Source organism: Poecilia reticulata, chromosome 9 (genome assembly GCF_904066995.2).
Source record: "Poecilia reticulata chromosome 9, P_reticulata-male-v2, whole genome shotgun sequence".
Classification (NCBI taxonomy): Eukaryota; Metazoa; Chordata; class Actinopteri; order Cyprinodontiformes; family Poeciliidae; genus Poecilia; species Poecilia reticulata.
In genome coordinates, this window is record NC_088838.1 from 15,349,578 (window position 1) to 15,365,357 (window position 15,780).

A 15,780-nucleotide genomic window follows, 5' to 3' on the forward strand; every position below is an offset into this window, starting at 1 on the left:
TAAGTTTATACTTTTTAAAGTTATTTTTATTTTATCGAATGTAATCTGACTACATGCACCACCTGATGCAAGCAAGAGAGTAATACAAGCTGCTTTCAGGCTACAGCATAAAAACAGAACTTCATTGTTTTGGTATCAAAGCATTTCCTCTCAGCCTTTGCACAAAACACAAACCAGAAACATTTTAGTTTTACACCCAACTGCAGTTGCACAATATGCGAAAACATCAACAGCTGTTAAAAAAAAAACAATAACAATAACAAAAACCCCATCAAAAGAAAACAAACAAAAAAAAACATTTATACAAACAATATGTTTAATAATTTCTGTATTAGCACCAAACATTCTTTAAAAGGGACAGTTTTAACCTTTTTCAAAAAATGCATTTGTTTCACATAGAAAAGGACACGTGGGGTTTTTTGTAAAGGATTTTTGGTGGACTGAACTTGCCTGAACACCAGCTGAAAATAGTTGTTTTAAAAGAGCAGTGGCTAACCTCAGAATGTAACCGGAAACCTGCTGTCTGCTCAGCTTAACACACATGATTTGTTAGCTGAGGTTTACGGGTTTCCGTCCTTTTTTTTGTTGTTGTAATGTTCTTCCAAATACATACTTTCATTGGTTGGCATTTTGCTAAATGTTATGTTGAATTCATCTTTTGAAACAACCAATACAAAAAAAAATAAAAATCTTAAATTGCCATATAAAGACTCTTTACAAGGAAACTTACTTGACAGACAAAAAAGTATAAAAAAAATATCAAGAAAAACAATGTCAAAGTATAAAATACTGCTGAAAAAAATGAAGTGCGATAAGACACGTTCATTCAGATTTACGTCTCTGAAGTGAAATAACGTCCATTAGAAATAGTGTCTCTACTCATACTGTACACAGAAATTCCTCTACAATGTAATACAGCTACACAACAATGTAAAGAAAATGTATTATTAGGACTGTCTCATAACATATAAGTGGCAGGAATAATATAGCTTTGCTATGTCGGTATTTACGCGTGTAGATTTTGGAGCCGCCGGTATAGTCAGAACACCGGCTGCATGTCTAACATTCAGGATAAATCTCTGTGAGCCTAGCTTTAGCAGTTAGCCTCTGTGAGTCTAGTTTAGCAGTTAGCCTCTGTGAGTCTACCTTTAGCAGTTAGCCTCTGTGAGCCTAGCTTTAGCAGTTAGCCTCTTTGAGTCTAGTTTAGCAGTTAGCCTCTGTGAGTCTACCTTTAGCAGTTAGCCTCTGTGAGCCTAGCTTTAGCAGTTAGCCTCTTTGCCGTTGGATTTAGATTTGGGGTTGGAGTTGACGGTGAGTTGTAGATTTTCCTCTTCGTTCTTGTTCTCTTTCTTGTCACGCACTTCGCCCTCCACATGGAAGCCGACCATTAGCTGGTAAATCATCGTGCCAATAATGGCACCAAGGAATGGGGCGAAAATCGGCACCAGAAACCAGCCATTTCCATACCTGAGGGGAAAAAGAGACGATAATGTCATTAGGAATGATATAAGAGATATGAAGAGGAAGAAATATAGCATTTCAGAGCAATAAAACCTACATTTTGAAAGTGTAAGACATAACCTTTTATTGTTTTTTCCTAATAGGGCAGAAAAATTACTTTAGAAGTTATTTTTGATGACAAACCCCTCTTGCCTGGTCTTTGCTTTGAAACAGAGAGTGAGCTCTCTATATGATAACATTTCTTCCAAATCCATGGAAAACAGAAATGAGACTTCTTTCATCATTTTTTTATTATGTTGACTGATACATAATAAAAAAATCATATATCAGTCCTGACAGACCAAAAGAGAATAGAGACAGAACACTTTGTGCCAGAGATAAATCTTGGTAGTGCTCCATGGAAGTGAACATGTGAAAATGTCACCAACTATAAAGAGTTTCTCATTTGAAACACCCTTTTCCAAAGATAATGGAGAAAAAAATATAGAAATATAAGATTTTAGGGATTTCTTTCTCATCACTTGTTAAAAAGCTAATAAAGTTCAGCTCAAGTGGCAGACTGCTATCGCCTATTTTTGACTTGGGTAGCCATTGTCTCTAAGCTTGGTGAGCCAAATGCCAACTTGTCAACTTTTGAATTGACACCGAAATGAACATAAATATTAAGAGAAACAATTCTTAGCACCTCTGAAAGGTAAAAGCTATGACCATTATGATCTACGCTGTGGGGTAAATGTAAGTCTAAAGGCTTCTAACATATCTAGATCTCACATGGAGGCCACTTTCCCCCTAATACTGGTCAAAAAGAAGCCAAGAATTTGTTCATTACGTGAAAACTTCAGATCCCCAGCCAGCGATAGCAGTGAAAAGACGTGGTCCGAGATCTCTGGCAGGATTGACAGCGTAACCAGAATTGAAGCCCATTGACAGTCCAATGACCAGAACCACAAATCCCACAGTGAAGGCCTCCAAGCCCTGCGGGATCGGGTTGTTGTATGGGTCCACAATCGCCAGAACGCAAACGATGAGGGCTGCCGTGCCAATAATCTGTGTCAAAAAATATAAATGAAAAATAGACGTGGGAATGAAAAAAATGTAGATTTCATGATGATATGAAGTTTTCTGTTAACACCTTTTTTTTTTTTTTAAAGTACCTGATCAAAGAATCCATTCACAATAGTGAGATGTTTTGCAGGATAGGTGGCAAAAATGCCAGCAGTGGAAGAATCGCTGGTGAGATTGAAACATCCTGGAAAGTCCCACAAGGCATCTAAAAGCAAAAGAAGGAAAAAACAATATTTACTGTGTTCCTGTATGATTGATGGTCAGCGCAGTCTGACACAGAAAGTTTTCTGAATGTGATAGGATAATTGTTGAATCCCCATAGGAGTCATTACTTACCGTAGTACATGGCAAAGATAACGGAAGCACCAAAAAAGGCTCCGATTGTCTGAAAGAGGAAGTACATGGGGAACTTTCTCCAGCGGTCTCTTCCAAGCAGGCAAAGTGAAAAGGTCACTGCAGGATTCAAATGTCCACCTACAGGGAGCATCATGCAAACATCGTGTGAACTACAATGCAGGCATGACATGATGTAAAAATTTATATTAAGTAAAATTGAACTGATCATATGGTCATCGACAAAAAAAGAGCAGGTTAAAGTGATTACAATTAGCAAGGAGTGTGGGAGTGTGCTTGAGTTTTCTTACCTGATACTTGGCCGCAGACCAGAATGCCTAATGTGGCAGCAAAGCCAAAGGCAAAGTTGACAGTGAGGAACCTGCCGTGGGTACCGTAGCTGAGCACACTTTGGGCCACGGCGCCGCAGCCAAACATCTAAAAGGCAGAAAATCAGGTTGACTTTAAATAATATCATATTGTTTTCATATGCTGAATCATATCTCGATGTAAACTCGATGTAAATATTTGCGAGGAGCAGTAATGAAAAAAACACAGTTGCTGTCAGTGGAAAAGAACAAAAATGCACTTTGTTAAAGTTGCTTCTGATAATGGATTTTTCAGTGTGGTCCCAGCACACAGCTGTCTTGTTGGTCATTTTAACACATGAACAACACTCCTTTTGTCATGCATCAAGGTCAAACTGAGAGATGAAAATGTTCCTGGACGATTGTTATCAGTGAACCCCGGTCAACAAAAAGCTATTGGAGCTGGAAAAAAATGAGCTCTATTGTGGTTCTGAAGTCACAGAGGACTAGAATGATCTGTATGTGTGAACAGGTCACTGAAGTTCCCTAATTTTGAGGGGAAATCTGCAAGAAAAGCTTCAAAAGGGGAACCAGAAGAGGGCTATTCTCATACATTGAAAGCACAAGTTACATAATCACTATATTAAAGTTTGTCTGTTCTGTTAAATAACATGTATACAACGACAACAAATAACTACAAATGAAAAGATGCACATTTAGAAAAATCAATGTAAGATATAAAATGGAATGTCTAAACTCACATAAATTATAGATGTAGAATTTATATACAAAATACATAGAATGGGAGCCAGTGGGGGCAAGAAAAGAATGTCTACCACTGTCTACTTCTTTGAAGACAGTGGTCAAAAAAGGATTTCACTGAGGAAAACATAAAGAAGAATTTACAGCTTTGTTGTTTTGTTTTTGGCCTTTTCAACTGTTTCTCCCCCTTTTTTTATTGCCATTCTTCTTTTCTTTTCTTTTTTTTAGATGCTTGGCTTAACAGATCTGTGTGATCCATGTTTAGGCTTTGACTTTGTGAGCCAAAGGATGAGCATGCTATTCAGCAAAACCACACCGCTCAGAAGTTGAGGTTAGGCTTGGGGCTAACCAAAGTGAGAACTGGCGCCTGAGTGGCCAAAGTCACTGAACTCGGTAGTCTGAACCACCAATCCTGCCTTTGTTTTCTTTTGCGCATAGGCTTTGATAAATTATATGTAAAAAAAACAAACTAACAACAACTTAAAAGTCTTTCCAGCTGTGGCCACTATGGCTGGGAGAATTATGTTTACAGCTTGGCCGAAAGCGTGTGCATTCCATTTCAGTAGCAGATGCATCTGAAGAAGACCTTCACTATTCACCAGGAGATCACTAAGGAGATTTAAGACTCACTCACTTGAACTTTCAAAATCCCTCATCAGATTTGACACTGTCAAAGCCCACAGTCATCACTGCCTCATGTTCATACCAGGATTCAACTGCATAACCATGTTGTTCATAATACCAATGTTAAATTATTTAACATTTAAAGGGAAATATAGTTACATCTGCAAATGTGTATTGTTCACAGATGAAGGACTAATTAGAAAACTCTGAGCTAAAGGATAAGAAAATCTTATTTAAGAAAAAAAAATGTACAGAAAAAAATCCTTTTTGTGAAATGGAGGAGATGCCCTCGAAAATAGCAAACACACCACTGTCATTATTGCTAAAACCATAAGTCAAGAAAAGAAGAAAAAAAAAAGAAAGAAAACTATGGGAAATGTGCCTGCAGACAAGTGTATGCAGCCCCAGCACTGCAGCGTTTCGTCCTTAATGTCAGGCGCATTAGATTACAAATGATGAACCTTCAGCTTGGAAGTGCATGCTTCCTTACTCAGATTGAATTCTGTTTAAAAGCTCTACATTTAATTGAACATAAGTGTGACAAAACATGATATTATCCTGCTGTGGTTCGCTTCGGAGAAGCAAACGAGAGTGAGCCAGCTTATGCATCTAATCACAGCTACTGTAGAACTTTGAACACAGTTGGGGAGCTTGTAAAAAAATCCTCTGCAGCCAGCCAACTGAGACACACACTTGGCAACTGTCTGAAGGAAAAAACCCTCCTGGCCAGATCCCTTTCTCTAAATCCCCACCTGTGTGGCATCTTTTCGAATTCAGCAGGAGGATCTCACAGGGCCGTGGCAATACTGCCACATGCTTTGATGGAAAATTCTGACCTGCTGCATTATAATAACAAAAGTCATTACCTTCCTGCATTTCACGTTTTCATCAAGATGAGTCAGTAATCAGTTCTGACACATTGACATGAAAATGTCTGGCAAAGGATGATTCCTTTTAGATTATTTCTCCTCACATGGACTGAAGTCATCGTGTTTGATGACGCAACAATTTAAAGAGACCAAACCAATGCAAGTATGCAGATACACACCCACACACTCACGCACACACACACACACACCCTAAAATGTAATTTATCACTATTAATTGTTCTGTATTTACCAAATAGTTTCATTTAAAATCTAAATAGTGAAAATTACCAAATCATATGAAATAAAATGAAATAAGTTCCTTTAGGAGAAGTAAAACCCTCATATGACATGTGTTGAATTTACTGAGGAAGTAAAATCCTGTCAAACATGTCATTGTTGTAAAACCTAGATATCTATTGTTACAGGTACGGACATGTGTCACCTATCAGGTAACTTCGACACACCCAGTTACATCACATCAGTCACAATTTAAGCTTTTTTACTTCAAAACTATTTCAGTTTGGAGCTGTTTTGCCTGAAGGATCATGAAAGGGAGACTGGGTGATACTGATACAAAGTAAATGGTAAGTCAATGATAAAACTCTGCGATCTCCTGCTTAACAGGATGTTGTAGCAACATTCAAATGAACAGCTTCAAAACTAATTTTATCCAAAGAATCAGTTAAACAGTGCCTGAAGTAAACCAGAACTCAGTGAGTTTTACACTGCTGTCGTGTTTGAAATAAAATAAATAAAAAATAAAGTTATTGTTGCACGGAAAGCCAATTTGAATCCCTAAATTATGACTTATGAAAAGCAGAACATAAAATGTATTTCCCATTGGATTTACTCTAGAGAAAAGTAAATATTTTGATATACATATTCTAATGCAAACACACACTTGTCACACGATGAAAAATAAAATGAGGTTTACTTTGTTTTTTTGTTTTTTTTGGCTCCATTAAGTTGATTAAACAAATAATGATTTTTTTTAACATGTGACCCTGAACAGGGTGTTACTTTGCCGTTTGACCTCAGTTCACTTTGACTGAGTAAGCAACATTCGTCAACCCTTTTTATCTCACTGTCATCCATCACTTTTCTACATTCAAAGATGTCAGATAAGAAGGACTGCTATGTTTACGATTTAGTGATTAGAAAGACAAAATTATTCTCTGGTGCAGAGTTCATGTCTTATCAGAAAATAGAGTTTACCTTTCATTAGATTAAATATGGGCTGCTCATATAATCGGTATAACGTGAGTGTATATATGACTTTTAAGGATTTACACTGAGTCCCTTTAAAGTACATAACATCTCTTAAGTGTTTTTTTTTTTTTATTGCATACCACAGTTCATCCCTCTAAGTGAGCATCTTAAGTAGCATCTGGACCACATGTACACCGACTTACCACAAGGATGAGAGTGCCAAGGCACTCTGCCAGGGCCTGGCGGAGCAGCAGGTTACGGATCTGAAAGAAGCGGGCCAGTTTGTCCAAATAAAACTTCTGTCGACCCATTTTGTTGAAGGCTGGTGAGCTGGTGAGTAGATACAAACAAATACACAGGATCTTCCTGAGTGGCTCTGAAGGTGGAGGGCCAGTTCTTCTTCTTAAATAGCAGAAATGGGCTTGGATATGCAGGACCTGCCCACTGCACCTCCCGTCATGTGTGACTCACAGACTGGTTTCTCTCACCAGGCTTTTTTTTTTTCTCCCCCTCCCTAAAAGTTACTAACATGCAATACATAAATGCTAGTTTTCCCCACTTCTAGGAACGCTTCCTTTAATCTTTTCCCACAGTGTGAGAAAATGAAATATGCATTTTGGTCTCTGTAAGAATGATCATACAAACCACAATTTATAGTTCTAGGTACAGCACTGGAAGAGCAGAAAACCTGTTGCAGATCTAAATCACTTCTCTAAAGTTATGGGTGAAGTGCAGCATTGGCCTCTGTAGCAAAAAACTAAACCGGTATAAATACCTAAACAAGCATAGTGTTCTGAAGTCGCAGAGTCCCTGTTCGGTGCTTCCTCTAACCTACAGAGAACCGGATGTTCAAGTTTAGATAAAAAGTGGGATGTAAATAATAAATTTTAAATGGACTTCAGCAATCACATTTATAAAAAGAAAGTTTAAATCACAACACTTGGTGTCAGACTCCACTGTCTAATGACACATGCCAGCCACGGTTTATAAACTGGTAACATGGAAATATCAAAACAAGGGTTGTTTTGATCCACTCATTGAAATCTGGTCCTTCATTAAGCTCAACTTTCACTATATCCTGTCAACCTACTGTGTGTGTTTATGTCAGTACTAGTGAGATATATGTAGCATTTTGCATACCTGGTAGTTACCAGACTTTTTTTTTTTGGCATGTCTGTCAAAACTGTATTGTTGTTTGTGCACATTATGCTTTATCAAATCTGTATTTTCTGGTTTTAACCTACAGCTTTTTATTCCTTTATAATGACAGAGTGGGTGACAAAGAGGTTTTCCATTGGTCCCCTGTAGCCTAGCTGTTATGTGAAGAGCTTTGCTAGCTGTGCTCACGTACACACAGATTGTGAGTCATCAATTTATGTGATTTTACGTTCTAAGCATAAACTTTTAAAGTAGGTGAACAACTTTTTCTGTAAGTTGTGGCAGCACAGAATTGAACAGAAAAGCAAATTATCAACAAGTCTGATCAAAACAGAGTATACAAGCAAGCAGCATGCAGCCTACCTACATGAAAATAGGGAGGCTGCATGCTGAAAATATTAACTGTAAATCTCCTTCCTCCTCAATTCTTAGTCTTCACCACCTGTAGAAGCCCAAGTGGATTGATTTGTGTTAAAGTAATGGAGCGAGTCCACCTGACAAAATGGTCAGTAAGCAAATACAAATGTCTGTATAAAGTTCCAAACATTTTTATTTGTAGGAGTTAAAGTTATAAGCATTCTTATACACTTTTGGTCGATAACTAAATTGAGTAACATTGTACCTAACATTAGTTGGTTCCTCCATCCCCAAAGCTATTTGGTTATAAGGTTAGACTATGATTAAATATTTTTTTCTAAATAGGGCAACACTTTTGTAATCCTAATATGGCACATCCTCAGTCAGCTTTGACTTGCTAAGTTTCTGAGCTCTTTGCAGTGATGCTCTAAAATCATCTGTAATGAAATTCATGCCTGTTTTATGCATTTGCATAACCATTGCCACTTGTTTTCTCTCCCAACATATTTATCGGATCAGTTCTTTTGAAAGCTCATCAGCCCCATGTTGTCTCATTCATAAGCAATGTGGTTCCAATTAAAACCAATCAGACATGCCCATGTCATTACTCACAGGCGTATCAGTACCTTTTCCGTATTTTTCCCATTCATTTTGCACCATTTTACTCAGTTGAACACTTGAGTTCCCTGACTCAAGTTTTCTGATCTTGCTAAAGGATGGTGTGAAAAAAAAATCTGGGAAAATTTTAAGTTCCGCTGCAACTTAAAAAAAAACACGATGCTGAGTCAGCGTGTCTGAGCATTTTCAATAATACTTCTGTTGGATTACATGGCGATACTGACATGGGGAGTCTTACCAAAAACATGTTCTTTCAATGAATTGTAAATTGACATGTTGTATTGCTGAATGGAGTTTGAGTCACGACACAACTGCCAGGCGTTTGTCATTAGAGTTGAAATTTCTTTTTCTTTTTTATTTTTTGAAAGAAAAAAAAATTCTGCTATGAAATTTAGCAGGAAATTGAAGTGAAGGGGTAAATCAAAACTCCACACACCCCATTTATTGCCATAACATGTAATTTGAACTGATTGCACAAGTAGATTTTACCAACAAAAAAAAACGATTGGAGTTACATGGAAGGTCCCCCAATATTCGGGAAAATATATTATTATTGTGCTAACAATTTAGTGAAGCAGATTTGATCTTTGAGCTTACACAATTTAAGACTTATTGCTATAATGTTGGATTTAAGCTTACATTTCACAGATGTAACCGCTAGAGCGTAAGACACTGCATACGCTGTTGCCCTCACGTGACCCTGCTTCCGCAGATTTTTTACTCCTTTGTATTTATATCCAAATATCTTTCATTGGGCAATGAGTTACTAAACACTGTATAGCTGATTTAGTTTTAACTTCAACAAACATATTTTGGCGGTTGCTTCTTAATCTTAAACCAACAACTAAAGTTTTTTTTTCTTACCCATAAGAAAAAAAACAAAGAAAAACACTTTTCTTCAGTGTTTTTCTCCCTGCAGCATACTGCCACCTTCTGTAAAGGACACTTAGTGTTTGTTTGTGAAGTTTAATTTCTTTATTTGAATAAATATTCTCTTTGCTTTCTAGATTTTTGTTGTGTTCTTATTTCATATTCAATTCTCCACAACTTAAACCTGAGGCATAAAATTTGGCCCAGATTGGTCTCTCTAGATCAGTGTTTCCCAACCCTGGTCCTCAAGGCACACCGATCTGCATGTTTTAGATGTTCCCCTGCTTCAACACACCCCATTCGGATGATTGCAATTCAGCAAAACTCTGTTAATCAGCCATCAATTGAAATCATGTGTAAACATGCAGGTCAGTGTGCCTTGAAGACCAGGGTTGGGAAACACTGCTCTAGATGATAAGTGCATTTTCTTAAAGGTGAGGGGGACCTCAAAGCGTTAAAGGTACATTTAGGTTCTGGTTCTGACTTGTCCACGTGGTTTTACTTTGTGAGTCCATATTTTTCGGCTTCTAGAGTGATGTCAAAATTAAAGCAAGAGTTGCATTTTTGAGCCACATGTTTCTAGGTATCTTTTTCCTGGAATAGCTTGGCTCACCAGAAAAAAAAAAAAAAGATACTAGGAAAGAAATGGTACACAAATTCCCAAAGAGACTTCTGCCACCTTCCTTCCAAAATAATGAGTCATTAGAATAACAAAGCCTCCATCTTGTCTTTTCCTTGTATCTTGTGTCTTCCATCTTTAAAGGTTGTTATGGGTGATCCAGTAAACAATGTGTCTACCAGATGTGTACGACTGTTACTGAGAGCGCCAGTGTGCATGTTGTTTTCCATCATGGAAGACCTAACAGGCGATGAAAGGTAATGGAAGATTTATTGAGGGATGGGGTCATAACTTTTAGTCAGATGTGTCTCTAAAACTGTTCGCTAACATGATACACGATCTGGTTGTTTACAGCATCTGCACATTTCATCAGGATGACAAAGGAAAAAGTAACATGTTACTTCTTCCTTTGTCAATCTAGGAAAATTAAGACTTTGGGAATCATATAGTGTTATTACAAAGTGATCAGCCTTTACTGTTTGCTACATTACAACTACCAGCTTCACACATTTTGTAAGAATTGCATGTGATAGACCAAGACAAAGTACCAAAGATAATTCAAACCTTTCAGTGATAAGTAAAATAAACAACACAAAATGTTTATATTACTATGCCGTAGCAGGTTACAGATTCCACAGAGGTCTTGTGTCCGTGGGAGTTGCAAGAATACCAAGCGGTTCTCTTGGGACATTTATAGAAGGTTCCTGCCCGTTCCATCAAAGTCAACTAGTTACAACATTCATTTCACAACAAACAAGTGCAAACAGTAGGTCACAGAGCAGTTTAAATACTAACCAAGGCAAGGGAAATTGATTTAAATAGCATCTTTCAGCTACAGATGCCTCAAAGAAGTTAAAAACAACACACATTATGAAAAAAGCACAAGCAGGTTAGGATTAATCAGATTCAAAAAAGCTTAAGACAAACAAAAAGCTTTTTAGCCTTGTTTTAAATGAGATCAGGGTGGGTGCAGTCCTACAGTGAGTCCTACAGGAAGATTGTTCCAGATTTTTCATGCATTAAAAACTAAATGCTGTTTTAGCACGTTTAGTTCTAAAGTCTGACAAAACTATCGTATTATATAAAAAGGCACACATCATTATATATTTATTAAGTTATTTTTCAGTTTTAATAAATTAATGACATTAAAAAAATTTTTTTATATAGATTTAATTATTGTAATTTGGCACTCTTCCCTCTCCATAGTCTTTCGAGATTGGCCTGTGTTTAGTTCCATCTATTTTTCCATCAACATCCCCGTATCATAATGCTGGTTCGGTGGGGTCAGGTAAAAAAAAATTGACCTTTGTTTTTTTTGGCTTTTTTGTCAGCAGCAATTGGGAAATGCATAGTGGAACTGCAAGTCTGATGAGCTTATCATAAAAAACACTTCTCAGTGCAACGCTCCTGAGGACAGCTGTAAATGGCACAATGAGAGGCATTGTTGTGATGAAGTGCTGAAGGCAGTATGTCGGAAAAAGTAGGAGCTTCTTAAAGAGACAAGGCATCAAATGTTTGATACAAGGATTTTATAACAACTGAAGGTGTCGTATACAATGCCAATGTTCCTGGAAAATACATAATACCGCCCCTTTAATCAAGAGGTTTTTCCTGCCTGGCCTGCTGGATTTCTCAGCCTTCCTGATGCCGTTTGTTTACTGATGTTCTCTAACAAACCTGTAAAGCATTAACGGACCAGGTGTAAAAGATTAGATAAATCACACACAAAATGGATACTAATTACCATTATGGAGGCAGTTGCTTGTCCTGGATATAATTTAGGGGCACCCAAATAAAGGGGCTGAGCACATTTGCAAATCATACTTTTCAAACATTAAGTTTTATGAAAATGTGAAAACCGTGAGTCCTTGTCTTTCATGTTTACAATTTCGTGTTTGGTCACATTTCCATTCAAATACATGATTGTAATATGACAAAGAAATCAAAATGCTTGTGAATTCATATTTGGGGTGTGGGGGAGGAGGGTTGGGGGGACTCGACTGTTAAAAGATAAAAACGGACTGTCTTCACTCAAAACAAAGAAACTGCTGTGTTGTACCTGAATGTAGATCTGCACCAGCAACATGCATTTGAAATAGATCTTACCCTTCTAATATTCGGGGTCACCTGAAGTTGATTTAGTTTTCTAGAAAGGAGAATTAAACAAAAGCCTCGCTGTTCAGGGCTCCAAAACCTCACAAACAAAGGTTTCTGTCATGATCTAATCACTACCTGTGGTGCATATAGGATTGTTTATCCTTTCACTCAAATGTGGAACCAGCCCAACTGAAATCCTAGATAAATCTCTGCAAGACCCCGACAGGCAGATTGTCGTTCTTCACGGATTCCAAAACACACAAAAAATAAGGCTGAATCCCAAAACATGGGGCACGCTCATTAGCATAAAGGCAAAGTCCAAGTAATAAGCAAGTTGTAAATTTATTCCTCCCATAAAGAACATCAAGAATTCAGGCAAAATGACACAGGCGAGTTATCTCTTTGCATATGTTGCATATTTATTGCAGGTGTGATAATAGTCCAGAGCCACATTTTCTGCACAGTCTCAGTTCTTGGAAAAAGCAAGTTCAGGCAGCAAGGAGTGGGATTGGACGCTGACATCTAGTCTTAGCAAGAAAGAATACAAACACACGTCAGTTCTTGGAACGTCAACGGAACAAATTCTCGGAACTGTGTACAACTGAGGATAGACAACAACGATAAGGATACATTAAGTACGACCATGTCTTGTTCTCCAGCAAAGCATCTCAGTGCCATCGCATTGATTTGTTTAGGTTACAATTTCGTGGTCAAATTTGTACTGTAAAATAATATATATATAAATCCTTATTTGAAGAAAAACCGCCAATTTTGGTAAAATAAAGAAAAAAACAACAAAACAAAACAAAAAATTGCTATGTACAATTTTAAAGAAAACAAAAACAACAAAAAAAACATTTGCACATTGAATAGTTACAGTAGTTGGAACCTCACATTGTGAAATACTGGTGAAATTCAGTTAGTTGATATCAGTAAAACATAAATACCTTTACTTAAAGTTTTAGTACACACTAACAAAATGAGTAAGGACTTTTTATTATTTCTAATATGGCGGCTCTTTGAAGCTGGGTAAGACATTTCTTTGGTCTATTTTGAGCCTTGTTTCATTTGGGAAACGTCCAGAATGTGTCCTGATGAAATATTGGAACCCATTTAGATGACCTTTTACAAAGCAGAACACCGACTGTCATTTGATTCCCTTTTCAGATAACAAGATCACTCTCGCACCAGAAGGTGTTTCCAGGCGTGCTGTGAACTCCCCTCTCCTGTTTTTCCAAGTGTTGTTGTTCAGATCTTTAGTTATTCTATAATTAACTAGTCATTCTCCTACCAATTTCTTCATGAATGGGGGCCAAAACACATCTCTTGACGGTGTACGTAATTTATTCTAAGTTGGGAGTTACCAAACTCACCTTATAAGGGACAACAGCCTCAGGCTTGGACTTGCTGATTCGCATCCTGGTAGCAAATTGCGCTTGTGCCTGCTGGAGTTTTCCACTGGATGGGGCACAAAAGCAAACACAGAACCTCATAATCTGTGATGTTACAAAACATACTTACCTGGTCTTAGCTCTAACCTTCAAAATTTGAGTCTGAGTGGTGAATCAAGCCCTCACTGTCTGTAGATTGCTCCCGCATTCTAGGACAATGAAAAGCCCATTGCTTCAAGCTGGCAGACCCTACTGTAGCGCACCGCTGGCTGCAGGAAACGTCCAAGAGACACTAAGAAGTGACCCACCAGCATTTTGTCTCACCAGCTGTCACAACAGCCATTTTCAGAAACCAAACACCACACTGCTTAGACCTTTGCCTAAGACCATTGCTCAGTCCACATATTTGAGTCCAATGTTCATGTGAGACACAACAATTCTCGCACCTGTTCAACACTCAGCAGAATAAATTCTCCTAATACGATTAATGTTCAAAGTTTAAGAAGGAATGTGGTCGTTTGTTTACATGTGGTACATTCCAGAGTCCTCCTGCTGTAGAGGAATGTTCTGGATTATGCGAATGTGTGTGAATCGTCTAGATCACCGTTGCATTTTCTCCCCGGGGAGAAATCTCTTTTGAGACTATTAAAAACAGACCTTATAACACATGTCTGGGTAATTCTTCAGTATTGTTAAGAGCTTCAAACCCTCATTGTGGGAAAATTCTGTTGGAAATCAAAGTTGAAATAAAAAACAACCAAAAAACAAAAAACAAACAAACAAAAAAAAGAAGTCTAGAATAATCCATGTCAGTCTCTGTTAGGAACTTTTAACCTCTCCGATTTACTCCTAATCTTTGCCGCCAGTCATGTCACACCAGACAAATGGGAGGTGCTGCTTTGATTAGCTGAGCAACACACATGGACAAAAAAGTTAGTACCCCTCTGTTACTGACAGAAAAGCCCACAATAGTCAATGAAATAACCTAAAATGCAAAGAAATGATAAAAATGCAGTAAGAAAATAAAAACAGCATATCCTCTCTACACTGCTTTACAGCTATGCTGACTTTTGTGGTGGTGTATCAGCATATGTACATATTGCATATGTACAACTTGTGAGACCAACTTTACCCAGGTTTCGACTCCCTCTGTCTCCAGTCTTCAAATACAACAACGGGGTTGTTCTGTAAAGGTGACGTCTCTCCTTTCAAACAGCAGCAAAACGAGTTCAGTTTAAAAAGTTGACAAGCTTTCATCTGACCGTGCTTGAAAAAAACCTGCAGCAGCATTTTTACCTGTCTCAACCAAAAACACGTTAATCAGGTCCAGATGGTGAGGAGCTCAAGGTAGAGTTTTTTTTTTTTTAGCCAAGGAGCCAGGAGATGTTGCTTTTATTTTAGTCTGTTCACTCTGGTTCCAACAGTGTCTCAGAATCAATTTTCCACACGGAAAGCCTCACTCCAGAGTAAGGCTCTCCATGGCCCTTCTCGGCTCTGACTCCTTAATGCTGCACATGAACATACTTTGCAAGCTGCGTCCAGGAGTTTGATCCATTTCTCAGAGGTCAGCTAAAGGGTTGAGAGTGTGAAGTCTGAACCCTCAGGGTTTGAGATGATGAAGCCCATTTAAGCAGAGACCCTCCTTGGGTCCCTTCTCAAAACCCACCTTTATTGGAAATCCCAATAAAGGGCTTAGTTTAGTATTAATTTCCTTTGAATCTTCCCCCCCTTTTGTCTAAATCATCTGTGTCCTGTTAAAACTTTATTTAGGCTTTCAGTCTTTGTGATACACCTATTTAGTTTTTAATAAGATATTTAACCCCCCCCCCCCCAAAAAAAACTAAACGTAAACATTTCCCCCAAGAAGAAACCCAGCCTTATTATTCACAAGTCAGCATGATTTTGTAGGATGAATAATATGATGGTTGCACGATCCTCTGCCACATTTAGAGTCATTTCTTGGAAATGCTTGTCAAACTTAATCAGTCTAAAGCCAAAATAGATCTTTCGAAGTTTCATTCATAAGGGCATTAAAGCCG

General features: G+C 37.9%; 1 protein-coding gene and 2 long non-coding RNA genes across 3 annotated transcripts; 1 reads left to right on the plus strand and 2 right to left on the minus strand.

The window, feature by feature from the left end:
• On the minus strand, nt 1-7,029 carry aqp3a (aquaporin 3a). Its single transcript, XM_008418918.3, has 6 exons — nt 6,835-7,029; nt 3,171-3,297; nt 2,863-3,000; nt 2,616-2,731; nt 2,291-2,508; nt 1-1,467 (listed from the first exon to the last, which is right to left on the minus strand). Exons 1-6 carry the CDS (start codon nt 6,940-6,942, stop codon nt 1,260-1,262), a joined length of 915 nt encoding a protein of 304 aa, XP_008417140.1. The 5' UTR covers nt 6,943-7,029; the 3' UTR covers nt 1-1,259.
• Nucleotides 5,767-14,517, plus strand: LOC145552783 (uncharacterized). Its single transcript, XR_014088894.1, has 2 exons — nt 5,767-6,006; nt 6,777-14,517. It is a non-coding gene; the product is annotated as an uncharacterized LOC145552783 (long non-coding RNA).
• On the minus strand, nt 12,745-15,513 carry LOC145552782 (uncharacterized). Its single transcript, XR_014088893.1, has 2 exons — nt 15,038-15,513; nt 12,745-14,946 (listed from the first exon to the last, which is right to left on the minus strand). It is a non-coding gene; the product is annotated as an uncharacterized LOC145552782 (long non-coding RNA).
• Between the last annotated feature and the right edge of the window lie 267 nt (nt 15,514-15,780).